The sequence below is a fragment of the Platalea leucorodia genome (genome assembly GCF_965183815.1).
Source record: "Platalea leucorodia genome assembly, chromosome: 2".
Lineage (NCBI taxonomy): Eukaryota > Metazoa > Chordata > Aves > Pelecaniformes > Threskiornithidae > Platalea > Platalea leucorodia.
The window spans coordinates 97,225,126-97,252,835 of record NC_138824.1 but is presented as its reverse complement, the minus strand read 5'-3'; the positions used below and the strand labels follow the sequence as shown (position 1 = coordinate 97,252,835).

Below are 27,710 nucleotides of genomic sequence, written 5' to 3'. Positions count from 1 at the left end.
CCACCTTTACCTGTGAGGTGGCTATAACCACGTCTTCATGATGAGATTTTGCCAGCCTAACAGTCAGCCTGAGGTGATACCACTGCACACTTTTTATTGACGGCTCTGCTGGCAGAAGTAGACCTGCTAATCTTCACACCTGAAGTGTGACGCCTCGGCACGTTACTTCCCATGGAAGGGTGGACCATGTCCCCTTTCACATGTAGCATTTCAGCCTCTCTCCCACTCTTTTGCCTGCTGTGCCAGAGGCAGGTAACAGGCATCTCCTTCTACCTGCTGACTGTGGGAAGTTTGCTTAGGAGTTGTGGGGCAAGGAGAAGCACAATGCTAAAGCCAGAAGATGAGTTCCTCCATTTGGTCCTGCCCTTACAATACTCTCCAGTCTGCTTTCTGTAGCCCCTTCCTAGGTGAGATTCAGCACGTGTCACCCGTCTTGTCTGATGTGACTCGACATACCAGAAACGTTGTCCCCTGCTTTCTGACAGCTGTCTAAGAAAGTGAGTGTTGGGTGTGCAAAGGGCTGGAACAAGGGCCAGGTGGGATGCCCAGAGAAGCCTTGTTGGAAGAGGGTCAGCAGTCTGGCACCAAAGGGGTGCCACTAAGAAAGCTTTCATAACTAAGAGGTAGCATGGGGGCAAGGAGGCCAGCGCTGGGCTGGCTCTTGATCTGGGATAACTCCCCCTGCCTCATGTCTTCCAAAGAACATCCTCTTCTTAATGAAGGAGTCCTGCTCCACGCAAAAAAAGGCTCAAAGACGATGATATCATTAGACCTTCACTTTGACTAATTACTGTTATTTTTGGTTCTCTTGCAAAATCAGGAGATATCTGATCTATCCAAGCACCAATCTCTATTGAAAAAAAAGGTAATGTATCCACCATGACCTCATAGCAGAAAAACTTCAATTCATTTAGGTCCCTTCATTCTTCCTTGCCCAAATGCCTCCAACTCTTAAGTGCTTAAGAAGGCATACTGCCAGGAGCTGAGTTTTTCATTAGATCAGAAAATTGCTTGTATAGCTTTGTTATTATATATGTTATTAACATGTAGGCATGGTCCTGAAAAAAAAAATCTTGAAAAAACAACCATGCCCCATAAATATAAATGTTGACGAATTGGCTAAGTTTCAAAATAAATGGGTCACAATGTTTTTATTTCGACCAAATATAATTTCAAGTTATGTATTCAGATATAAAGCAAAGCTGCAAAGCCATGTTTCAATCCTGTTAGAGCAACCATGGACCCAACTTGGTACACCTTGGATATCTGCACTTTCTTTTACTTCTACTTTCTTTTGAAGCCATTCATGCACAAAAACCAGCCTATCAATCAAGGAAAAAAGAAAACAACATGAGAAACCGCACAAATAACAGCACCATGGTGTTTGTATTCATTGTAACACATCAGTATTTCACCCATTAATTTTATAAGTCTCTTATCATTTTGTCATATTACAACTATTTTGCTTTTCTCTGTAGGACCACACTTTTCCAACTCTCCAATCCGGTAAATAATCTATTCCTAAGTGGTCACAACCTTGCAAAAGGAACAAAGGCTAATAACAGACATTTTGTCTGGAATTGCTGATTGTTTCGTTTACTACTTGTATCTGGCACCGCAATGGAAGAAGGAAAAATATTTTTGAGAGTATTAATTTTTCTATGATGATGACTCTTCAAAAAATATATTTACTAGACTTCAGTAAAATACCGTGAGTTTTTACAAACTAAAACATGACAGACAAGCTTCTTTTATTTTCTTCTCTATTTTCACCTGCTGGAGCCAGTTATCTTCTCTCCACCAGAGAGCGCAAGTATCACCAGAGGTGATGGTGCTGGGAGGGCGAGATGGCGGTACCCTAAGCAGGACTGTGAGCTGCCTTCCTCAAGGACGGCAGCCTAGACGTGATGGCCGATTCCAGCTACGTGAAGTTTCATGCCTGTGGGTTAATTTAGGCTCAGAGTTAACATAGTGCCCAAATGGTTAAGGCTTCCCATGTCCAAGATAGAGCTGAAGAATCTCCTGACAAACGACTGGAGAGATTCCTGCCTCTCCTGAATCTTGGGCTCCAGCCCAGGAGATGCTGACTTCCCAGGGACGTGTGCTTCTCCCATGCAGTACAAACACTCACATGCTCCTCAGGCACATGCTTGAGGACCGTAAGACCAATTGGCTTTGGGAATGTCGGGCATCAGAAGGAAGAAAGGACTTGGTAAGTAGTAAAAGAGATCTTCACGTTTTAGACTGAGAGCAAAGGCATTTCAAGCAATGTTGCAGGAAATTAATAGCAAAAGTATGAAATAAAAAAGGCTTGCAAAAAATCTCAGAACCCACACCTTCTAGAAGAACAGTGAAAATGCTCCAACTCAGCTAAAGCCCTAAGAAAATCCAAGGGCATGTAGCAATTCTGTGTTGCCTGTCATCCCAGAGCACACCCCCATGGGCACTGCGCTAAGGCTAAAACACGTAACAGTTTGGAGCGCGTGGGCAGAGGCTCACTCACAATACGGTTATGCAAATCCTGACAGTTCCTTGAAGGAGAATGCAATGTGTTATGGCACAGGCAAAGGGTAAAAAGCTTTTAACTCCTCAGTCATGAGTTCGCATTATGTTCAAGTGTGTTGACTTTATGGTATCATAATAGGTGTTAAGCTACAACTAATCCTCTTGCATTATTCTTAGACAACTGTCCGTGCTGCAGAAACCATTGGGATAGGCTGGCCTCCTCCTTGGCAGTCTCAATAGGGAGCCAAGGATCGAAGAGTCTGGAGATGCACCTCGTCTCTCTGCTCCCAGCTGTCAGTTAGGCAGAAACCATGCTGCTTAGTGAAGGAAATACTGGAGAAGACAGCTTTTAGACAAAAGTGTATTATAACATGCCTTTGACCTAACAGGGAATTTTCTCCGAACTCAGCAATTGCTGTGTAACAGAGCCATATTTAAATACAGTCACATGCATTTTTATATACATACATATATATAGAAAGAAGGGTTCACCTTCTGTGTAGTGCTTTCGAGTGTGGCTCTTCAGGTGGGTGTGCTGTTGCCGTCTTTTTTTCTGGCTCATCCTAGTGCCTGTACACAGTGTTGGAGGCACGTAATAGATCATAGGATCATCTCCATAAATTGAAGGTTCTATGTGGTTCCTTCCCTCTTGAGCCTTGTAGTAATACTTGCTAAAAAAATACCCAATTTCAAATCTCATTTTTAATATCAGTGATTCTCCGCCAGACTTATTCAGAGTGACAGTTTAGTATTTTTACAGTTTTTTTTCCTCATGCTCTTAAAAAAATGCATTTACATGCATTTACATGCCTCAGTCAAATTTCTCCTGAAACAAGTAATCTGAATGCAAGCTAACAAAGTTAAGTTTCCTTCTTGTGGCATTTGGCCGCTCAGTTGACTGATGAGTGAAGAAGAGGCAGCAGCAAATCGCAGCTGCCTTGTTAATCACAGCCCTGGGCTGCAAGGCGGAGAGGAAGCCTTTACCTTTCCCCCTATGGGTGGGAACAGCTGTGTCTGTTCTGACATAAACTGGACTCCACACAGGGTGCCCCGCAGAGCAAGAGATGGACATGAAGCCAAGGACCAGCCAGCTGAGGAAGGATGGTGGTCAACAGAGCTGTATTTACTGTTCTATAGGTTTTCCTCTGGTTTTGGATCCCCCTCTTTTTAGGATGCACAGGTGCAGGTGGTGAGGTGGAGAAACTGCGAATGTATCTCCACAGGTATAGCTGCCACACCTGGTGAAGCCCTCAGGAGTTGCTGTTTTCAAAGCTTGTTCCAAGAGGACCTTAACTTCCCCCAATGCAATATTATAGGGGAAATATTATTAAACAATCTTTTGGGAAGGTTTCTTCCCTGAAACTCTTTCATAGACTTTATAGCATAGAGGAACGGATGCAGTTTCTTATCAGCCAAAAGGGGTTAGAAGGTGTCAAACCCCAGGGACTCCTACCTGTTCATTAGGGAAGAAAGGAAAAAGAGGGAAACAAAGAGCCATATTCATCACAAATGACACCTTAGAACAGAGGCTGATTTTTTTTTCTTGTTTTGGCAGGGCAACAGCATGCTCTCTTCTATATCTTATGTTCTTCTGCTGTTGTCATCCTACTCTCCCACCTCTTCTTCTGGCTCGTTGCCCTTTTTTCCTCCAGCCACCTGCCTGTGGAGCCTGCAAATCTCAGTATGGTCTCTTCCTTCCAGGAGAAGCATCCCTGGATGCTAGTAATCCCAGCAGGTCATGCTGCTTCATCACTGCCTCATTTTTAACACCAGTGCACTTCATTGGAGAGATACATGTTGCTGGATGAGAACGCGTGCCCTAAAATATCAGCTTAAGCTAATGATTACAACCAGGGCTCCGTGACATCAAAGAACTGTATCCATCTTAGGTTCTGCACTGACAAGACAGTAAGAAATTGTTAAGGGTTGTATCAAAACTGCAGAGGCAATTTAAAGCAAATTCTTTCTTAACAGAAGCTGGCTTTGCGTTCCATGTACTCTTTCAACACATGTAAAATGAAGGGGAAATGTAAGTTGTGTATGTTGCTTCATTGCGGCCAACACCTTGAAAATTTCTATTATTGCCAAAGTATTTCAGGACTGGAAATAGAAATATTATCCATGTAGGTCTAATAGTAAAAATTATCCTGTTGGTGTTTGTGTATTAAAAAGAGAGTGATAACTGGTAACATTCTATGAATGGAAGAGTAAGTAAAAGTTACTGGCTTTGTTTGCAGAGCAACTGTCTTAGAAGCGGATGGCTGGAATTAGAACAAAAAATAACTATGAAAACAGGCGCAATGCTCATGGCATGATGAGTAACTTCTTCCCATTTTGGTTTGCTTCTTGACTTTTATGTCAAATATAGGTTGTATGGTCTCTAGAGCAGACATTTTCTGTGAAGCATTTAAGCAGATGTTAGACTGCTCAAAAACAGTAACAGAGAGAAGACTGTATGCAGATCTTAACTGGATGCAGAAAGAGCCAGAGGAGTTCCTCACACTGAAAGGAGAAAGAGGGAGCCAAACCTTTGGTGATCTACCACTCTGTGAACGAGTCAGGGAGTAGCTCTCCCCCCTCTCCTTACCTTTTCCACAGCTCACCTAACTTCTGATGTGCAGGGATGCTCCACGGAGGGACAAGCCAGGAGCCCTTTGTCCCTGTTTTCAAAGAGATTTACGGAGCATCAAAGGCCCAAATCCTCTTGACCTTGGAGTGCCCTTTTAACCCTTAATTCTGACCATTTGGCAGACCTGTTACTTCAGCTCTGCCGTATGTTTCACCTGACCTATTGCCCCACTTACTCTGACAAGACAGTACACATGCACACAGTGACAAGCACTGGGGTAAAAAGCAGAGACAACTGTTCGGCACATGCTCTTGCTGCAAATCTTATCCTTCCCATTAAGACCATTCTTTGCTACCCCGTCAGTGATTTTTATGAAACTTGTTGGAGATTAACTCTTGAGATCTTGTCTCCTCTATTAAATGTGAGTGAAACTGGTCAACAGCTTCAGCCAAACTGCACAAGTTAAAAATGGCAAAGGACAGCAAATGTGGAGTCCAAGAAGCTGAGAAAACTGGCCTAAGAGTTTTCACAGATAGGTCTCATCTACTTTGAAGAGAGGAGCCTAGTAAACCCTATTCCCAAAAGATACAGAGATCATTTTCTGCATCATGGGAATCCACACAAGTACATTCCCACACAGGGCTTTTTGAAGAGGGAAATACACGCAGCAAAACTGCTTTCAATAAGAGCACTGCAAAATACCATAAACATTCCTGACAGTGTATTTTCAAATGTCTGGTTCAATCCAGTTTTAGATGAAAGAGATACTCAGTTGATGTAACACTGCTTCCACAAAGTCCCATTTTAATCACCGATTGCATAGGAAGCAGAATTTGGGCTGTGCTCAAGCTTTTAAGAGATCGTCTAGAGCAGCTGGTCTTCTTGTACTTTCCAGTAAAAAAATTCAGTGGGGCACTTACTAAAACAAACAAAAAGCCATTATTTTAGTAATGTAAAAACTATCACTTACATCCAACAAATAGATCAAAAGATGCTTTTTTATAAACAAAATTCCCAGCCCACAGACACAATGGTTATGTACAATAACATCACACTTTGCCAAGAGATTCCAGTATAAGACACAGTAATTCAAAAGAAACAAAGTGTAAGTTTATTGGACGCCAACATTTCTTAGTCAAGATCTAAGTAAAGAAAACACACAGTAGAAAAAGTTGTACAAAGCAGCAATGGATTTACATTACATTAAAGAAAAAGTTACCCTAAGCAATTAAGTCTCAGTACTAAAAAAAGTAAAAACCCATCCTTAATTAAAATTCAACACTGCCGTATCGAACTGATATACAACGACTATAAGGTATACAGGATTATAAAACCAGCTTCTTTTTTCTTACCTCTATAATCCTTTAAAATGACAAGTGATTTTGTGTAACTAACTGGAAAATTCTATAGCAAATATATTGGATAATTCCAATTTCTAGAAACTGTAGGAAACGATTGCCCTGTACCCAAGCACTAAAAGTGATCCCATTTTTCTGCTTTTTAAAAAAGGGACACTGTCAAGAATAAGCCTTAAAATGTCTACTTTATATGTATTTTGCATGTTACACTGCAAAAGATAGTTTGTTCTGGTTTTATGTACATATTTTAATTAAACATGCTGCTGCAATAGTGGGAAGTTTGTGTCTTTAAAAGGTAATGTGTATTGCTGATAAACTGGAAAAGGAAAAATGGATTGAGTCCTTTATTCTGGAATAGTGAGAGAAAAAGCAACATGAAAAATAAGCTCAGCCCGCAGAATTCAGATACATTTTTCAGACATCCTTGCAACAATTGAGGATGCCCTTAATAGGCATTTTCATGCCCAAGCAGCTCAAGTGTTATGACTCAATTCATGTTTTTAAATTCTTTGATTTTATTAATATCAAGTTTTCTTAATACAGGTAAGTACATTTACTGTATACAACCTTCTCTTGATAGTGTCCCTTTATGTACAACAGTTACAGCACAGTTTTTCACAAGTCATTTTAAATAAACAAGAATCAATGACATTAAAAAATACTATCAGGCTGTGTTCAACAAAAACAAAACCAAGATTTTAACACTGATTCATTAACAGCAACATTTAAAAAAAAAAAAACCAAAAAACCAGACCCTAAGCTTGCTTTGATTTTTATCTAAATCTTCTGGTAGGAAAATGTAAACAATTTTATTGAACAGTATAGGCACATGCCAGATTACAGGCTCATGCCATATACTTGCACCCTCACTGTTAGTGCCAAGAAGGTAGGCATAGTCTGTTCTTATCCCCTGTGAGGAACTTCTAGTTTTATCACTGGAAGCTTGGAAGAAAAACAGAGTATGTCTAGCTTCAGACCAAACCCGCATGCCCTACTTGGGGGAAAACAAACAAACAACATCAGACAAAAAATCTACTGGATGTCACTAGAAGGCCTGCCTAAATAGGAAATGCAGGAGCAAGTCTCTTACAGCTGTGTTTTGGTTCACGGATAAGGCTACATCTCCATTCTGAAATACACAAGACAAACTCTAGTGTCACCTACTACTTCAGCAGGTTTTCTGCTCAGTCAGCTGTCACAGGGTGTTTCACTCCCCACCTTATCAAAAAAAAAGAAAAAGAAAAAGCGCAGATACAAGAAGTAGAGATGGTATTATTACTGGTTCACTTCCTTTGTTTGTTTAAAACTACAGAATTATACCCTAGCTGTATATGCAGTTTTTAGGTAGAGGAAAATTAATCTTAACTTTTGGTTCTGGGACTTAAAAAAAACAATCTGTATGCATTTTTCTGCCATTGCTCACTTTCAATGGTTGATCATGGTCCCAGTTTAGCCAAGAACTTAAGCACATGTTTAAAAATAATTAAGACTGATCTCAATGGAACTTAACCATAGGCTTAGACACTTTGGGAACACAGTGCCTGAAAGGAAAAAAAGTCCCAAAACAAAATACATTTCATGGATCAACCTTGCTCCTCTTAAATGCAATGGAAGTTTCCACTGTACTTCCACTGAAGCAGGATAGTTCTTTGATATTTATCTGACAGATTATAAAAATAGAAAAAAAGAGAAAGAATTAAAGATTCTAGTCTATATATTAAAACATCTGCACATTCCTGTCACAAATTTTAAGAAAAAAAAGCAAAACACTTTTTATATTTAACAAGACCTCTAACTTTGTGTCACTTCAGTACACAGCTACAAAGTTAAACAAAATATGATGACGACAGTTTTTTGTATCAATAAATTTGCCTTTTATTTTGGCTGTGGCCAGACTAGACACTCTACAAAAGACCTTTATTTATAAACAAGCAACTAACATTTTTCCATAATTTAACTTTTAAAACATATATTAAAGTTATATAAGTGGAAGCATATTTATTCCGTATCCTCCAAAATAAACACTTCTATCAAGGGCTTCTTAAGGTACTGTATAAAAGCTAATAGAAAACCAGAACTGCTATATAAACATCTCATATTTAAACTTCAGAGATCCTGAATTCCTTTACTAAACAACAGGAACTGAATTTAAAAAAAAACACCACAGAACACCCTCAAAGTTAAGAAAAAAACTTAAAAAAAACCAACCAAACAAACAAAAAACCCCCCAACAACCAAAGAAAAACTTAGAAGGAGGCTATTTAGACCAAAAATATTTTATGGATTTTTTATAATACATATTATCCTAGGAAAAAGGTCAAGGTTTCTTCAAAGATGTTGCACAAACTTTTGATTTCAAGTGTGTGGAATTTATCATCATATCACATAGCAGAATCCCAGTTGGAAGTTAGATGACTATGACATAGCTGACCTAGTTGCCATCTTCCTTTAGAAAGCACACTGATTTTTAAAAGGCTACATATAAACTTTCAGACTGTTGCGTAGCGGAATCATTAGTGAAAACTTAGGAACCATTTTACAAAAACATGTTCATATTTTATATGCACAGATTTCTTAAATACATTTAAAGGATCCTTAGCAAAGCTTTATGTTTTTCTGATTTTGTTAAACCAGGTTAAGTGCAATAACCATTTTATTTTGAAATTGCTTCTGGTAAGAAAGAAATTTAGTCTTATTAGGTGGAATAAAAAAGTCAATAACTAGAAATATCACTATTAAACAAGTACCTTGTTTTAATTGCAATGTCACCGAAAGACTTTAACTGATATTCTAACAAATTAGCGTAATCATATTCAGATACAATTTGGCTGAAAGAGGACAAAAAAGGACAACACGTTACTATTAGAAGTGTTTAGAAACAATTTTAGATTTTAATAAAAAATGAAACAGAAGAGGCTTGAAACTAACATTGCAATTTTTGTCGTAGCTGGAAAAAAGTCAGTGGTCCATCCTGAGCCATTTCTTTTAAACTTAACTCAAAAGGAAAAAAAATAATAATAACAAATCTGTTGGGAAAAAATGGTGTCACACTTGGGCTTGCACTGAGAGAAGTCTACTCCTGCGTGTGCCTAACTAAGGATGCCCATCCTCCAATTCTTAGGAGTTAACACTTGTGCTTTATTTTGCTAAATCTTAGTGTCAGTTTGCAATTCTTTTTACTTTTGAGTTTGGGATGCTGAAAAAAAAAATTAATTGTTACATACACAATTAAAGCCTCACTCCTGCTCCCCCTGAAACTGGTGACTGTACTCCTGTTGCTCTCAGCAATACTGTTTGCATCATTTACGTTCATTTTAATCCATCACCACTCCATTAATCTTAAATTCTAGTAGAAGAATTTTTCACTGTTAGTTTACCACCTACTTCTGGGTAAATATTTCTTTTACTTACAGAATAATTTTGGACCCTTACTATAGCTTCTGGTAAATACCTATGATCCTACTTACACTAAATGCTCCAGTTGTGATTTGAGGTAAAATAATGGAACGGCACAGAATATCTGCAGCCCATTATTACCACGATTTTCAACAAATTAGAAAATTGCAACACAGTATCACAAATTATAGAAAGCGGCAGAAAGAAATATTCTATGCATTGTATTCATAAAATGCAGTGATTGTAGTGTGATGGTTTTTCCTCTGCTTTGAGCTGGATATGTATGCTTAATACAAATTTCAAATACATACTTCTTCATTTATACAGGTGTCTATATAAATATTTACATTTTTAGTTTTTGTTAAAACATATCTTTGTACTCATGGCCAAGCTTATTACTATGTGTAGGAACACAACTCATCTTCTGTCCCTTAATGAGCTCTTCTTTTTTTGATTTAATAGTTATACATTCCTTTGTAGTTAAAATTACAAACAGTTGTACAAATAGTGGAAACAAAATTATGAAACTTGTCCGACATCCATTCAATCTTAGTTCATATTATAAACAGTACCATTTGCATTATGATGGCTGTTAATACAATGTCTTTAGCTACTGAAGTATCTATAGTAAATTAGTCTTTGGGACATTATATAAAGCAAAGTACCCCCTCCCCCAATTTTCCTTAGAAACTTATAATTAAATGGCTGAAAGCAGGCTTGCTGCTAATTTTTATATAAAATCTTAGTAATAATATTGCTGACTTTAGATTCTATTTTAATTTGCACAAGTTCCATATAACAACAAAGCAATTCTATGTTCCCTTAAAATATCAAACATTCATATCTGATAACATCAGCATTACTCAAACTTGAGGTTTATTTGTTATTGCTAAAGGTTTCTAAGACCTAAGTCAATACAGCAAGACACTCCATCTGCTTCCTCCCTAACTGCAAGTGCATGGCAACTATTTATATGGAGCTTGTGTGTTGGTTTCTTTTAAAAAAAATTAATGAAGTTGGTTACAGTATTTCACTACTATAAACTCACAGTTAGAATCCAAATTGTTGTTGCTTTTTCATTTAATATATAATTTTATATATAATACACACGCACACACCAACATCACAGGATGAAGATCCATGCATACAATCCAGATGTGATCGTATTTCAGTGTTAAATGAAACAAAAATTATTCTGTTACTATTAGATCCCAGACCACAGTATTTTAAATTACTTTGCTTTCTACCTACTAACCAAGTTAATTTACCTTAATCTTCAAATCCAAGCAGCATCACAAATTCCAAATTTTTTGTCATCATCGTTGTTTTGATCCTTTTAGATTTCTAGGTTATATGGCATACATCTGAGATCGTGAACACAGCCTCCACTGAACCAGCTTTTTAAGGTACCTGTTAAAGCTAATTGTGTGTCTGTTCATGGCTCCAAAGACTAAAAGCTGTCTTGAAAGTCCTGTGACAGAGTTTACACATGTATTGTCTTTTGAATGTGATTGCTGAGAGTGGTGGAGCATGATAGAAGAGTGTATCCGACTCCTGCGGTACAAATAATTTTTCAGTAGTAGTGGAGCTTTCAGACACGCCTGTTGGACTATCAGGCTCCAAAGGCTGGATTTTGGGGAGGGGTGGGGGTGGAGGTAAGGGTGGTGGTGATGGGGAATTAGCTGGTGGACATATCTCAGGCTCCTTATTTGTGGACTCCTCTGCAGCCTGTGACATATGAGACTGGAAGTGACTCCACAGGCGGAAATTGGTTCGGAAGGCCTTGTTACACACGTGACAAATAAATGGCTTCACAGAGCATAAGAGCTCTTGGTGACGTTCCAGCTGTTTGCGTACAGTGAAAATCTTCCCACACTTTTCACAGGGCCACAAACCAGCATCTTTGTTGGAGACTACTTCCTTAGGTTCTCTGCTAGTTTCAGTGACCTCATCCTCCATATCATCTGCAGGCTCTTCTTTGATCTGAATTTTAAACTGCTTGGAAACACTTAAGTCTTCAGGTAGGCATGAGGAATCTTCAGAATCAAAATTGATTTGTTCTGATGAATCACTGAATACACCATCTTCCTTTGCAGCAACAAAATTGTTCATTTTATTGGATTCTGACTGAGGAGGCAATCTTGATGAACTAGTTATTTCTCCGTTGTGATCCAGGATAGGTAAAGAAAAGTTCTCTGATGGAGCCATTGTGTTTTGATTGTGAACTTCAACCTGATGACGCCAAATACTAAAGGATGATTTAAAGGTACGCATACACTCAAGACAAGTAAGCTTCTTGTATTCACACTTGCTTTCATGCTCATGCTTCAGCTCTGGAGAAGAAAATCTAAGGCTGCAGTAAGGACAGACAGTAGCATTTCTACAGAGTCGCTCATGATTTCCCTGTTCAATAAGCGAAGAGAGCTTAGCATTGCAGAGACGGCACTGATAAACCTCTTTGTTTTCTACTGGGCTTTCAATATGAATATGATCTTTCTGCTTAGGAGCCTTATTTCCTCCAATTGGTTTCTCCCCTGGGTGCATTTTTATGTGCTGCTTAAATTGTGAGAGGAAACGATACGCTTTCCCACAGTAGGTACAAATATAGGCTCCTTTGGTTCTCGATCTTAAATTCCTTTTGATGACTTGTTGTGCTTGTGAGGCAGACTGTCCCTGAAAACCTTGCTTGCCACGTCTTAGTTTAACTATCAGAGCTTTTTTAATTTCTCTCTCTCTCACTATATCGATCAGTTTTCTTTGGAATTTTTCATCCAAAACAGCATGTGAACTGGAAGCAGGTGAGGGATTCTTCACAATTCCATGTTGTGTCTGGCAGTGCGTCCACACTTTGAAATTTGTGTGAAATCTCTTGTGGCATATGTCACAAGCATAGGGCTTCTCCGGATTATGATACATGTTAACATGACGATGAAGACCTGCTGTTGATCTGAAAATTTTAAGGCAGTGCTTGCATTTAAATTTTTTATTTGGTCTTGCTTCTTCCATCTCACTGTATTCATCTTTACTGACATCAGAATCAGGAAAATCAGCATCAAGGTGCGTAGGGCTTGAGCCTTCCTCAAAGTTATCTTCTGACCCAGGAGAATCCTGCTCATCTGCCTTCAGTTTCTTAAATGGTAGTCTTCTATCAGCTTGAAATCTCCTTTTTGCTGGAAGTCTGCTTGGTTCCTTATGATCATCCTCGGTTTTAAAAGGAAAGTCTTTATTTGTTGATGCTGAAGTATCACCCACTGTAACTCTTATTATTTCGGCAGGATCTGAAAGTGGACTGCTAGGTTCAGTTTTTATTCGCACCTCTGTGAGAGGGGAAGCAACCTCCCTATCAGTTGACTGAGAGGCACTGAAAGACCTAAGGCGATGTGGGTGTATTACCTGTGGTTTTTCATCTAAGACTAACTTCTCTGATGACTCTTTCAAGGATGACTTTTGAGATAAAACATTAAATGTCTTCTGGGAATCATTAGTTCCTGGTGAGGAGGAGGATGATACCTGTGAAGGTTTTAGGTCAACGGAAGGTGAGTAAATAGGAACCTGGCTGTCCATGGACAGTGACCTTCGAAGGAGACTTTTTACAAGTGGCCCACTTCTGTCAATACTTTGGTGTTCTGGACCAGATCCACTAGATGGGATTACTAGCCCTAACTTCGAGTAGTATAGCAAATTTCTGTCTTCACCTTGGCCACTTCCTTTTCCTGCCTCTCGCAACAAAAATGTAGATTCTGATGTGCCACGCAGAGACAAGACTGGTGGACGTGGTCTTTTTAATGACATCTCTGCGGCCTTTCCTCTTAAAAGCTGACCACTACTTCCTGGTTCATCGCTTGCAATTTCTTTCTCTGCTAAAGGCATTTGAGGCAGTACTGTGTTCCTCTTCACTAAACCACCTCTGCTCTGATCCTCCACAGTTCCAGAAGTTTCATGAAGCTTGGTATAGCTCACAGGGCTTTCCTTCAGCCATCTCCTTTCAGTCAGTGATAAGTTGTGAAGGGTTTCAGTTGGTTTCGTTACTTGTGGTCTACTGCTACTTTTGACAGCAACAGAGGGTGAAGGTTTAGAAGTATGGCTTAAATCATGTTGTGTTTGATTTATACTTTTCGCTTGCGCTTCAATTCTGTTCTGACAGACAATGACACTTCTCTTCTGAGAACTACTTTCATCTTCATCTTGATACAGTATTTTCTTAATAGGACAAGCTGGAAAAGGAGCTTGAGGACTCTTAGAAACAATGTTTGTAAGAAAGGATATTCCAAGACTGTAGCCCAGTTCTTGCACAGCTGCAAGACTGCCTTTCTCAATGAACAAGGATGAAGAATAAATGTAGTTTAACACATTATCAAAAGCATCTGGTTCACAAAAGTCGAGCTGAAACACTGACTGAGACTCATTCTCCTTATTTGTGAACAGAGTCTGGAAGTATTCGCTGCTGGCAGCCAGAACATTTTTATGAGCTCGAAATTTCTGATCTCCTACTATAAGAACAACATCACACAGCTGTCCCTTTAGACGCTCCTCATTCAGTGCACTTAGAAGTGAAATGGCATGTGCTGGATTTATGTAATGCAAGAGCCCCTCCATGATTCTGATGTTTCTGAAAAAGAACAACAACAAAAAAAAAGTTGTAGGTTGCCTTATGTGAACTGTTGTTAGAGATAAAGTAAACACACCTAATCCCTCTGTAATTCATAAACTAGCTAAACCACCATCAATGATGCTGAAGAAAACAGCTTGTTTGGAGGAAAGGTATGGGAATTAAAACAATACTGTTAGCTCCAACAGATGCACAGGCACGAGAAGAACCAGCTCATGTGCCCACTTTCACATACACTGTAAACAGCTGATCTTACACCAAGAATATTACACCTAACTAACTGGGGGGCAGAGGGACTGTGTTCTCTTCCTGCAATACACCTGTCCACGTGAAGGAAGAGTTCAATCATTTCCCTCTTGATCATCTTTTCTCCGCTTTAGCTTTATGAAGATCTATCTTGACAATTGCACTGATAAACTCTTGAATCAGATACCTAAAGCTTAGTTATGCTGAGTCACCTTTTTGAGGCTAAGCAACCCTGACAGTCTCCTGCTGACTAAACAAATTAACGGGGTTTTGTTGTCATTTTTAATAGGATGAGGGAAAGGGCATTAATACTGGGAAGGGAGAAGGAAGCATGATTATTGTCTGTAATCTAGATTAATTCATCACATTTGCTTAGGTTTAATAAGTGTTGTTAATATATATTTCTAGCTATCAAATGTGTGTCACTTATAACTGCACTGACAGGATCTGGTTTCTTGGAAATTTCACAATTATAATTGAAGTACCCCTGCATAGCTTTCTTCTAGCTTAAAAGCAATCAGAGAACTGAAGTCCCCAGTTTATTCATTAGTATAAGAGCACTTTATGCCCACAACCCATATACTTGAGGAACGGTTACCCTCAGGTGCATGCCAGAGTACAATAAGCACAAATTAAACCGCAGTGAAGAAATCCCCATGTTCCATATGCTTCAAAACACAGCCCACTCCGTACTGCAGGATGTCTCAATAACTCAATAGACTGCTCCTGATCAGATCTTAACAAAAGAAGAGAATCAGGTTTTAAGTCAGTTTAAGCGAAGAACTTCTATGGCATGAATTGTAATTTATATATCTGTGCACATGCACACACACAGAGAAATCAGCAATATCCAATTTTCTTTTTTTTTCATGGACACTCTTACAATTCTGTTCAAGTTAAACTGTAGGAATTTTACACTACCTTCCTCTATGGTGGTAGTAAAACAAGTCAATGATGTGCCTGTTAAAAGGAATTCTCTTCCTTTTACAGCTGAGTTAAGAAACTACTCTTTAGGTATTTATACATGATGTATTTATACTACAACAAAAAGGTTTCACTATTCATCAGCTTACAAGCAAAACTGATAAGTTTATCAAAATAAAAACAATATTAAGAATCCATTAGCCCATAATCAATAAATGGGGGTGGTAAATCTTACAACTAATGGATACAAATAAGTGATCGAAGTCTAAATTGGAGTTCTTGAGAAATGAATCAAAGGGTGCTGCATACACACATACAAAGGGTGAGACATACAATGTCTCAGGGCATTGATCATATCATAGAACCCGAAACTACCGAATGAGTTAATAGTGTCATGGCAACAGCAAAAGCAGAATTCTGTTTCCTCACCAGATCTGTCTCTTTACTGACTGTTTCAGTGTCTTGCAGAGTCGTTTCATAGAAACACTAATTTATCCTTAATTCACCTCAGATAGTTATAATGCATAATCCCGCCCCCCTCCATCTAAAAAGAGCAGAGCAGTCAAGCTTCTATGAATTTGAGAAACTAATCTGTTTCGTTTTGCTTTGTATGTTTTGCTTAAAAGTACTGGCTGGGGGAGTTGCACTACCTTTCTCCTTTGTGGATGCCACTGCAATTTAAAGTGGTGGAGTCTGACTGGCCCTAATCCAGTCTCGTGGTCTGAGCACCCGTTAACACTTGGAGTGTTATTAGAACAAGTGTTCCAAGAATGCATCTTTTCCTTTAGTTTCACATGAAAGAAATTGAGTTTGCAAACTCAAATTATTCATCTGGGATGCAAGGTGCAGCATGGTATATGGAGGTAACAGATCAACAGCGTGCTTATGAAGAAAACTTGAACTAAAACAGTATTATAGAGACACCCAATAGAAGTTGCTGCAGAAGCCATATTTCAAGGATACAGTGGGAAAGGAGTATATTAGTCAAATGTTTTGAAGTATTTTCAAATCTTTCACTTTAATCTGCTTTACCCAGGCCTTGGGTCTTGTGTAAGATACTCGCAGAATAAGCACCATGTAATATTATGCGTTCCTTTGTCTATTGTAACACAGTAATGCTATTAGTAGAGACAGGTGTAAAATCTACATGTCTAAAGCAAAATCCAGTAGTCACCCATCCTTCTTTCTGCATTCTCCTTTTTTACTCATAGACAACCTTCAATTTATTACATTAAACAAGACAGAGATAAGCATCCTATTACAATCCTCCCTTTCATTCTCAGAGCAGGGTCTCTTCAGTGCAGTGAAGGAGGCAGAGCTCTTTGGTGCAATGTAACTCTGTCACTTTAACAGTAACCAAGGCTGCAACATACATAAATGGCAAGGGACCAAATTAATCCTGCAAAGGCAGCTTTAATCCTGGTATTTCCTAATTCAAGTGCTTGACTTTGAGCTTAATAGCCTTTAAACACAACAGTCAGAAATAAAACAAGCTATGATATGTTAAGAAACAAAGCCAGAATTGGTTTGCAGAACCATTTTAACACATATACACAGGCCATCTGAAAGCCTGAAATACTTAAAGGTAAAAAAAACCCGAAGATCACTAGAGTAAATGTACAATGTATTAAAATTTCACTTCATGAACACTTCTCAGTAACAAAGTTGATCCAAGACACTCCTGCTCCGTTTGTTCATCTTATCTGCACGCTGCAGTTCACTCCTCCCTCAGCCGTGCCAGTACAAATATTTGCAGGTCTGTATTACACAGAGGACCAGACAATAAATAAAAACCAAATAATATTTCTTTTCAAATGCTGGTCAATTTTTATACTAAAGCACAATCTCAAGAACGAATGCATTGGCATAACTGAAGAGGCAGCAACCTGCTGCAGCGGAGCAGCTACAGGAAGGCAGGAACTCCTTACAACAGTTCACCATCAAAGCCAATGCTTGGCCGACTGAACTCAGCCCTGACACAAAAGGCGCGCCTAGCTATTGTGTAAATAAGAGAACTACGACAGTTCCTTGTAATACTAGATTTGATTCCAGGTGTTTGAGGACTCATACTTGCTCAGCTGAAGATGATTTTGCCATTAACTACCTAAGATCTTTCCTCCAGATAATCTGTTTCTATTCTCTCCAATCATTTTTTCCAGCTGTCTTCACTACTGACTGGAAACAGAGCTGTTTCCTCTTTTCCTCCATGATGTCCGGGTGACATCAAGGAAACGGTAGGAGCGTATCAGAAAATTTCCCATTGTCTGTGTCCAGGTGTTACATGCTAGAGCGGCTACTGGCCCTCAGAAGGACCAAGGCTCCAGACCCAGGAAGGGTAAGTGCAGCAGGAGCACCTGCAGCCTTCCTTTGGGAAGCCAGGAGGAGACTTTAGTGTCAATCATCAACAGCCCTCTACTGATCTCAGCAAACTAGGTTTCAGAGACTTCAGTACCATATTTGGCATGAGATTTATTTTATTTTTTGAACAAGGATAGAAAAAGATACCTCTACTATTTAAAATTTTTTTCTGCAAAAAGGAAACCTCTATTCAGGAAAGCTCTGCACAAGGAAAGGGTGAAAAAGCTTAATCTTTAGCCCAGCAGTTTATTCATCTTCAACAGCTACCTGCCTTTGAAGTGGTAGTTTCCCTTCCTTTCCTCTGTCCCCTACTCTCACATCTCCTCCTCCCTCTTTCTTTCACCAGCTCTGCTGCTCACTTGACCAAATTGATTCAGCTCTCTAAAATGAAGCAGGAAACAAATAAACAAACAAAACCAACCCAGTATTTTATACGTTTGCTATTTTATAGGTTAGGAGCTTAATCAGCTCACTGAGAGGTCAGATGAGCATCAGAGTTGCAGCAAGAGAAGCCACGAAACTACCCATTCTTTATCAGCAAGTTGTTCAATCAATCAGCTTCGCCCATCTGAAACTTCACTTTCAGAAACAACGAAGTCACCAATGCTGAAACTTCACAAACAGAATCAGACAGATATCTGTGTGAACAATTTCAGCATAACAGCTTACACTTGTGAATACACAAGCAACTAAAATAAGATGTTGATGTTGCCTGCTGACTTCCATTATGACATAGCTGTCAGCTAAAGCTATGTTAATAGCATGTTGGGGCGGCAGTGGGAAAGACGATGTTCTGGTTCTGAAACACTTAATGAGATGCAACGTTGCAGCAAGGAGGCGCCAGGGCTGTGAGAAACCGCAGTTAGAAGCACAAGGAAGGAGGAGGAAACGCACACAGAGGAGACAGGCAGCAAGAGAGACTTAACAGGGGCTTCAACAGGGAAAACACACATACCTAAGAAGTGTGGTGGGGGCAAACCCACTAAAAAAACCAAAGAAACATGGACTATAAAACTCAGCCAAGAAACACAAATGACTTCCTGGGGTATCCCCAGGTAAATGCAGGAATGTTGCACTCAGTTCTGAGTACTTTGCAGAGGATTTGATGGCTCTGATAATTCATGTGCTGTTCCAGACACAAGGGGGAAAAAAAAGTCCCATTACTCGTCAAGAGTCCAGATGCAAAAGAAACCTACGCTGCTGAAACTTCTACTCAAGGATCCTATGCTGGATTTTATTATTTGAGTTTGACAACAGTTTATCAAATGCCTCTTCTCCCATCAATAGCCTTTGCAACATACATACTCTCCTACAGTCCATATATATTTACACACACACACCCCTACACCCCCAAAAGCTATATGTAAAAGCTCCAAACCTGCAGAGCAAGATTGTTTGCACTTCTACAATCTTTTTCTAACTAAATATTTGAGTAATCTCTTGCTGCAAGTTCAGGGATTCTGTCTTCCTGCATTTAACGAAATGTGATTTCAACTGTGTCGTGGTTTAACCCGGCAGGCAGCTAAACACCAAACAGCCATTTGCTCACTCCCCCTCGGTGGGATGGGGGAGACAACTGGAAAAAAGGTAAAACTCGTGGGTTGAGATAAAGACAATTTAACAGGACAGAAAAAGGAAGGGAAAATAATAACAATAAAAGAATATACAAAACAAGTGATGCACTATGCAATCGCTCACCACACACTGACAAATGCCCAGCCAGCTCCTGAGCAGCGGCTGCACGCGCCTCCCCCCCCAGCCAGCTCCCCCCAGTTTTTTGTTCAGCGTGACATCATACGGTATGGCATAGCCCTTTGGCCAGTCTGGGTCAGCGGTCCTGGCTGTGCCCCCTCCCAGCTTCTTGTGCACCTCCAGCCTCCTCACTGGCAGGGCAGTATGAGAAGCCGAAAAGTCCTTGACTTAGTGTAAGCACTGCTCAGCAACAACTACAACATCAGCGTGTTATCAACATTACTCTCATCCTAAATCCAAAACACAGCACTATACCAGCTACTAGGAAGAAAATCAGCTCTATGCTAGCCGAAACCAGGATAATATCCACCCATTATTCTATACCATCTATGGCATGCCCAGGTCCCACACTTTCCAACACATCCCAATTAATCACCACCATCTTTCCTGTCTTTTGATATATACACACAGATATCATTCCCAAGTCTATGGACCATCCCTCTAAAATGTGTGTTGAATTCATTTAGTCCATGACTTTGGGCTCCATCTGCCCTAACAGTCTTTCAGGGCAGAAGAGATGGTGTGTGTGGTGTTGGATTGTTGCATGCTGAAGCCAGTTCTGGCTCCATCACTGCTGCGCTTGTCCAGTTCTATCATTGCTGCACTTTGCTCGGTTTCATCAAAATTCATCCTTCATTTTCTGGGTGATTCTTACCGTAATACCGTTGATATGGCATACAGCAACCGTAGTAGTGATGACATATAGTATTATATAGCAATTAACATCATACAATTCAAACCATTGGCTATTCTCACCAAAAATCAAATCCCATTGAGGTACACATCAGCCTTCCCCATCCTTCCACATTTCCACCAAGTGCACCCAGGTCCTTGAGCAAAAGCAATCCCACAGCTGGGTTTGCCTTTGCCTGAGGCAGGTGTAACCCAGACTGTCTTCCCCAGCATACTTTTTATGTGCACTACAGGGACTTCATCCCCTTCTATAGTACGTAAAAGTTTTGACTGGGCAGGGCCAGCTCGATTGGCAGATCCCCTAGTGTTGACTAACCAGATGGCCTTTGCTAAATGTGTATCCCAATGTTTGAATGTCCCACTACCCATTGCTCTCAGCATAGTCTTTAACAGTCCGTTGTATCGTTCAATTTTCCCGGGGGATGGTGCGTGACAGGGGATGTGATATACCCACTCAATGCCATGCTCTTTGGCCCAGGTGTCTATGAGGTTGTTTCAGAAATGAGTCCTGTTATCTGACTCAACTCTTTGTGGGGTGCCATGTCACCATAGGAGTTGCTTTTCAAGGCCCAGGATAGTGTTCCGGGCGGTGGCATGGGGCACAGGATATGTTTCCAGCCATCCGGTGGTTGCTTCCACCATTGTAAGCACATGGCGCTTGCCTTGGTGGGTTTGTGGGAGTGTGATATAATCAACCTGCCAGGCCTCCCCAAATTTATATTTCAGCCATCATCCTCCATACCAGAGAGGCTTTAACCACTTGGCTTGCTGGATTGCAGCGCATATTTCGCATTCATGGATAACCTGTGCAATAGTGTCCATGGTCAAGTCCACCCCATGGGTCATGAGCTCATCTACATGTTGCATCTCTTCCTTGATGGCCTGAGGTGTCATGGGCCCACCAAGCTAGAAATAATTCACCCTTATGTTGACAGTCAAGACCCACCTGAGCCACTTCAATCTTAGCAGCCTGATCCACCTGCTGGTTGTTTTGATGTTCTTCAGTGGCCCGACTCTTGGTACATGAGCATCTATGTGACATCCTTTTACAACCAGGTTTTCTACCCAGGTAGCAATATCTTGCCACACTGCAGCAGCCCAGATGGGTTTATCTCTGCACTGCCAGTTGCTCTGCTTCCATTGCTACAACCAACCCCACAGGGCATTTGCCACCATCCATGATTCAGCATAGAGATAGAGCACTGGCCACTTTTCTCGGTCAGCAATGTCTAAAGCCAGCTGGATGGCCTTCACTTCTGCAAATTGGCTCGATTCACCTTCCCCTTCAGCAGTTTCTGCAACTTGTTGTATAGGACTCCATACAGCAGCCTTCCACCTCCGATGCTTCCCCACAAGATGACAGGACCCATCAGTGAACAGGGCATATTACTTCTCATTTTCTGGTAGTTTATTATACAGGGGAGCCTCCTCAGCATGCATCACCTCCTCCTCTGGTGATATTCTGAAATCTTTGCCTTCTGGCCAGTCCATGATCACTTCCAAGATTCCTGGGCAACTGGGGTTTCCTATTCAAGCCCATTGTGTGATCAGTGCGACCCACTTACTCCACGTAGCATCAGTTGCATGATGTATAGAGGGGATCCTCCCTTTGAACATCCAGCCCAGCACTGGTAGTCAGGGTGCCAAGAGGAGCTGTGCTTCAGTACCAACCACTTCCGAGGCAGCTCGAACCCGTTCATATGCTGCCAATATCTCTTTTTCAGTGGGAATATAGCAGGCCTCGGATCCTCTGTATCCCCGACTCCAAAACCCCAGGGATCAAACTCAAGTCTCCACCAGTGCTTTCTGCCAGAGGCTCCAGCTGCAGTGTACAGCACATTTTTTACATCTTGTCCTGCCCAGACTGGCACAACAGCTACTGCATGAACTACCTCCTGTTTAATTTGTTCAAAGGCTTGTCATTGCTCAGGGCCCCATTTGAAATTCTTCTTCTGGGTCACTTGATAGGGAAGGTTACGATCAGACTGTAATATGGAATATGCATTCTCCAAAAACCCACAACGCCCAAGAAAGCTTTTGTTTCCTTTTTGCTAGTTGGTGGAGATATGGCTGTTATTTTGTTGACCACATCCATTAGGATCTGACAATGTCCATCTTGCCATTTTATTCCTAAAAACTGAGATCTCCTGTGCAGGTCCCTTAACCTTACTTTGTTTTATGGCAAAACTGACCTCCAGAAGGCTTTGGCCTATTTTCTTCCCTTTCTCAAAAACCTGTTCTGCTCTGTTACCCCATATGATGATGTCATCAAGGTATTGCAGGTGTTCTGGAGCTTCACCCTGTTCCAATGCAGTCTGGATCAGTCCACGACAAATGGTGGGGCTGTGTTTCCACCCCTGGGGCAGTCGATTCCAGGTGTACTGGACGCCCCTCCAAGTGAAAGCAAACTGTGGCTTGCACTCTGCTGCCAAAGGGACTGAGAAGAACGCATTAGCAAGATCAGTTGTGGCATATCACTTGGCTGCCTTTCACTCCAGTTCATATTGAAGTCCTAGCATGTCCAGCACGGCAGCACTCAGCGGCGGCATGACTTCGTTCAGGCCCCGATAGCCTACTGTTAGTCTCCACTCTCCATCAGAATTCCGCACTGGCCATATGGGACTGTTAAAGGGTGAGTGAGTCTTGCTGATCACTCCTTGGCTCTCCAGTCAAAGAATCAGCTTATGGATGGGAATCAGGGAGTCTCGGTTGGTGCGATATTGCCGCTAGTGCACTGTTGTGGTAGCGATTGGCAGCCATTGTTCTTTGGCCCTCAGCAACCCACAACAGAAGGGTCCTCTGAGAGACTGGGCAGGGTAGACAGCTGCTTAATTTCCTCCATCTCCAAGGCAGCTATGCCAAAAGCCCACCAGTACTCTTTTGGGTCCTTGAAATACCCTCTCCTGAGGCAGTCTACACCAAGGATGCACAGAGCCTCTGGGCCAGTCACAATGGGGTGCTTTTGCCACTCATTCCCAGTTAGGCTCACTTCAGCTTCCAATACGGTCAGCTGTTGGGATCCCCCTGTCACTCCAGAAATACAGACGGGTTCTGCCCCTGTATAGCTTGATGGCATTAGGGTACACTGTGCACCAGTGTCCACTAGAGCCTTATACTCCTCTGGGTCTGATGTGCCAGGCCATTGAATCCACACCGTCCAGTAAACCCAGTTGTCCCTTTCCTCTGCCTCCAGCCAGATGCAGCCCCTCTAGCCCTGGTTATGGTATTTGTTACTCACTTCTTGTAAATGCAAATGAAAAGTCCCTTTATTAAGACCAGAAGCAAAATCAGCCCTTCTACTCTGTCTGGGGAACTGCTCATTGGAAACTGGAGGAGAAATTTTCCTGGAAGAACTGCCTTTTGTGACTGTTTTTCCTTGCAACTCATGTACCTGTGCCTCTAGGGTCGAGGTAGATCTTCCATCCCACTTCCTCATGTCCTCTCCATGGTCACGCAGGTAAAACCACAGGGTGGCCTGTGGTGTGTACCCACTATATCCTCTCTCTTGAGCAGAGGAACACTTACCCCTAACAGCCGAGAGGTCTGTACAGGTGGGGAGTAGGGCATATCCTCTTTGAATCACTAGAACTCCAGGGACAGATTCTTCACAGCTGAGATGCAGGCCCGTAAGGAGGAAGAGAGACTTTCTTTGTATTGCTGGATTTGGCCAGCCAATTCATCCACTGTTTGTCCCTCTTTGTCTTTCCAGGTCATTACTGCCAATGAGTTGGCATATGACGATGGTGTGCTCCAGTCGTGTGCACTTGACTTCATCTGGATGTTTGGAGAACTGCTTGTTGTTCAGGTTATCATAAATCACCTCCAGCACAGCTAATTCCCTCAGGTACTGGATACCTCTCTCCATGGTGGGCCACTTGCCTGGGTGACATATAACATCTTCCCTGAAGGGATACCTTTCCTTCACACCTGACAGGAGTTGCCTCCAGAGGCTGAGAGCTTGTGCCCCTTTTCCAATTGCTTTCCCAATGCCCCCTTCCCTAGAAAGGCATCCCAGCTGCTTGGCTTCCCTGCCCTCTATTTCCATCTGGCCCCACTATCCTGGCATCAGAGCAGCCAGGTGATGATGTGCTTGCCTGGACAATGGCTGAAATCTTTTTGCATATCTTGCAGCTCACTCAGGGATAGGGATCAGGTGGTTACCACCCTGATGGTTTATGAGTTTATGAGATCTGCCTCTTCCTCCTCTTATGATGGTCGTGCTTTGGAGTAGCCTGCCTCGTCCACTTCTTTCTCCTTTCCCTTCTTAGTAGTAGTTTCTCCCCTTACTAAACGAGCTGTCTTTTGCATCCAAGATTTCTTCTTGTGTATAGGGGCGACTACTACCAGCATAGGCTGGTTCTCTGGTTCAGCGGCAGTGCTTGTCACGGGGGTTGGAGTAGCCACAGTGCCTGTCATTTTGTCATCAGATCCAGAGACCTCCTCTTCCCCTTGAGGGTACTGAATAGTGTTGAACAGGGCTTGGTAGGCATGAGCCAGGCCCCAGCACGTTGCAGTGATTTGTGTCTCCCTAGAACTGCCAGGGTGAGAGCATACTTTTTCCAAATATTCTACTAATTTTTCGGGATTCTGCACTTGTTCAGGGGTGCAGTTCCAAAATACTGGAGGGGCCCACTGTCCTAGGCATTTGCCCATACTATCCCACACGCCCTGCCACTCATAACTATCCAGCCTTGGGGCAGATCTCTGGGTGGTATTCTTAAATAGTTGTTTAACCTTAAACAAGACCTGAAACACATTCAGGAGACACAGCAATATGAACATGCTGGTTTGAACATCCCAAGGATATTAAAAATTCTGAAGAGCTATTGTAACTAGCCTGGAGGAGAAGGGGAAGGCGAAGGAGCAGGGGAAAGTGTCCCCCCTTTATTTCCCCCATAGACTGGCTCGCTGAGGAGAAAAGGTAATGAGTGTATTATTAATAGTTTCTGAGAGATGGTTCCAAAAGTACGGAGATGACGGCAATGCTGAGTACAAATACCAGATTAGTCTCACGACCAGTAATTTTACCATATCATAAGCCAGTGTTACCCAGTACAGCAAAATGATAACCTTGACCCAGCCCCTAGAGGTGATGAAACAGCACAACAGGGAACATATACAGCAAGTGAGGCGTTACGGAACACAACTATGAGAACAAGCACCACAACTCTTGAGAGAAAATAAATCAAGATTGTGACCAGCAACTATTAACCTAATAATGAATGCTTATAACAAATTTGTTTCAACACGCTCTGATCAGATCTGTTGTTATCTCAACACTTCGAGCCCCACATTGGGCACCAAAAAGGACTGTCATGGTTAACTCGGCAGGCAGCTAAACACCACACAGCTGTTTGCTCACTCCCCCTCGGTGGGATGGGGGAGACAACTGGAAAAAAGGTAAAACTCGTGGGTTGAGATAAAGACAATTTAACAGGACAGAAAAAGGAAGGGAAAATAATAACAATAAAAGAATATACAAAACAAGTGATGCACTATGCAATCGCTCACCACACACTGACAAATGCCCAGCCAGCTCCTGAGCAGCAGCTGCGCCCCCTCCAGCCAGCTCCCCCCAGTTTTTTGTTCAGCGTGACATCATACGGTATGGCATAGCCCTTTGGCCAGTCTGGGTCAGCGGTCCTGGCTGTGCCCCCTCCCAGCTTCTTGTGCACCTCCAGCCTCCTCACTGGCAGGGCAGTATGAGAAGCCGAAAAGTCCTTGACTTAGTGTAAGCACTGCTCAGCAACAACTACAACATCAGCGTGTTATCAACATTACTCTCATCCTAAATCCAAAACACAGCACTATACCAGCTACTAGGAAAAAAACTAACTCTATCCCAGCTGAAACCAGGACAAACTGCTATTGCTGTTTTCCATTGCAGACAATACTGTGAACTTTCTCCATGAAGACAAATGTTTTTCATTTCCAATAGGACAGCAGCAAGGAGAGACTCACTGGTATGAAGACAGGCAGAAAATCAGATAAATAATACATTTGCTAGTGTGTAAAATTGATGTATTAATTTCCAAATATTTGTCCTCCACACATACAGAAGCAGAAATTTAGGGAGAGGAAAAGAAGAAATTCTATAATATTCTGCAGTCTCTTTATTTTGCCCTCATCTAGAGACAAATAATTAGCAGTTATCCTGATACAGACTGCAAATTTTCTTAAAAATTAGAGGCTACTTTTCACATTCAGATCATACCCGTAGTTTCGCCAACTGACACTCAAAATAGCTCCTCCTGACTTGCAGCAAACTACAAAATGTCAGAGTAACACCAGAAAGCTCTGCTTGTCCTTCTCATTCTTGTTTACCAAAAAGCAGCAGCTAAGGGTGCAATTTCATCTTACTCTCAGTCCGTTCTAACTAGGGATTGCTCCTGCAAGGAGCAGTCCGTGTCTCCTCCCCCACTAAGGAAGGACTAGCTTGCTGTCAGATCAGTAAACTGATCCAGCTGACCATGGGATTGCACAACTACTGGATGTAAGGGAGAGGGCAGGAATGCGCGCCGGCTGTGAGGTTTTCTGATTCTTCTTGGAAGAGTTCATGAAGATTAAAACACATCAAACACAGTTTGATAAAATATTTGTCCTGGCCTCAATGCCTGGACTGAAAGGTGTGTAACTCATCATCTAAATTGCTGCAAACTAAGTCAACAGACTAAAAAGTTTAAAAATACCTTTCCTGAAGGAGTTCTTCAGTTTTCATTCTCTTGAGTTTTGTAACACTGCCATTAAACTCTCTGATGGGACAAGATCGAAAGGCTCGATGGCCATACAAGTGAAACACCTACAAAAACCTCATCCCCAGAAATATTTCATATGATTTTTTGGTAAGAGATGCATGAAATCAAGAATTTGAAGACGGGGAGACACACACCAAATGTGTACACTTGTACTCTTTCTACAGGTTAACTTTATTATTTTATTGGTAATGCTGAGATATACTTACCAAATTGAGTAATATTCAGTCATCTGCTTTACTATATGAGCAACTCTTCCTTTGTTTAACTGGCCCAATTCACAACAAAATCTTGTCTATATACTGCTTTTAATTTTCCTGGTATAGTGAAAATGACAAAGCCTAATTGTGGGCATATTTCTATGAATATAAAGGTCCTTTTTACAGGTATAGTATATTTTAGATGGGAGGAAAAGCTAATTATACCCATATAAGGTACTTTTCTATCAACAGAATTGCATTTACACTGAGGTTTCTATAAGAAAACAAGAGATGCACTTAATCTGAAACATGCAGAACTAATACAAAGGCTGAGCCTAAAAAATTGCC

At 41.3% G+C, this 27,710-nt stretch overlaps 1 protein-coding gene across 6 annotated transcripts in view; it reads right to left on the bottom strand.

Annotated features, from left to right (window-relative positions):
* Window positions 1-1,316: 1,316 nt before the first annotated feature.
* Window positions 1,317-27,710, bottom strand: part of ZBTB21 (zinc finger and BTB domain containing 21) — a 31,130-nt gene continuing 4,736 nt past the window's right edge. For 3 of the 6 annotated variants that reach the window (XM_082304333.1, XM_082304330.1, XM_082304331.1), the window contains exon 2: window positions 1,317-14,437. In XM_082304333.1, coding sequence (XP_082160459.1) covers window positions 11,248-14,424 — 3,177 coding nt within the window. In that variant the 5' untranslated portion in view covers window positions 14,425-14,437 and the 3' untranslated portion in view covers window positions 1,317-11,247. Of the gene's footprint in view, window positions 14,438-15,281; window positions 15,302-27,710 lie in introns of those variants that run through there. The other 3 variants (XR_014227444.1, XR_014227445.1, XM_082304332.1) reach the window with 3 other exon arrangements.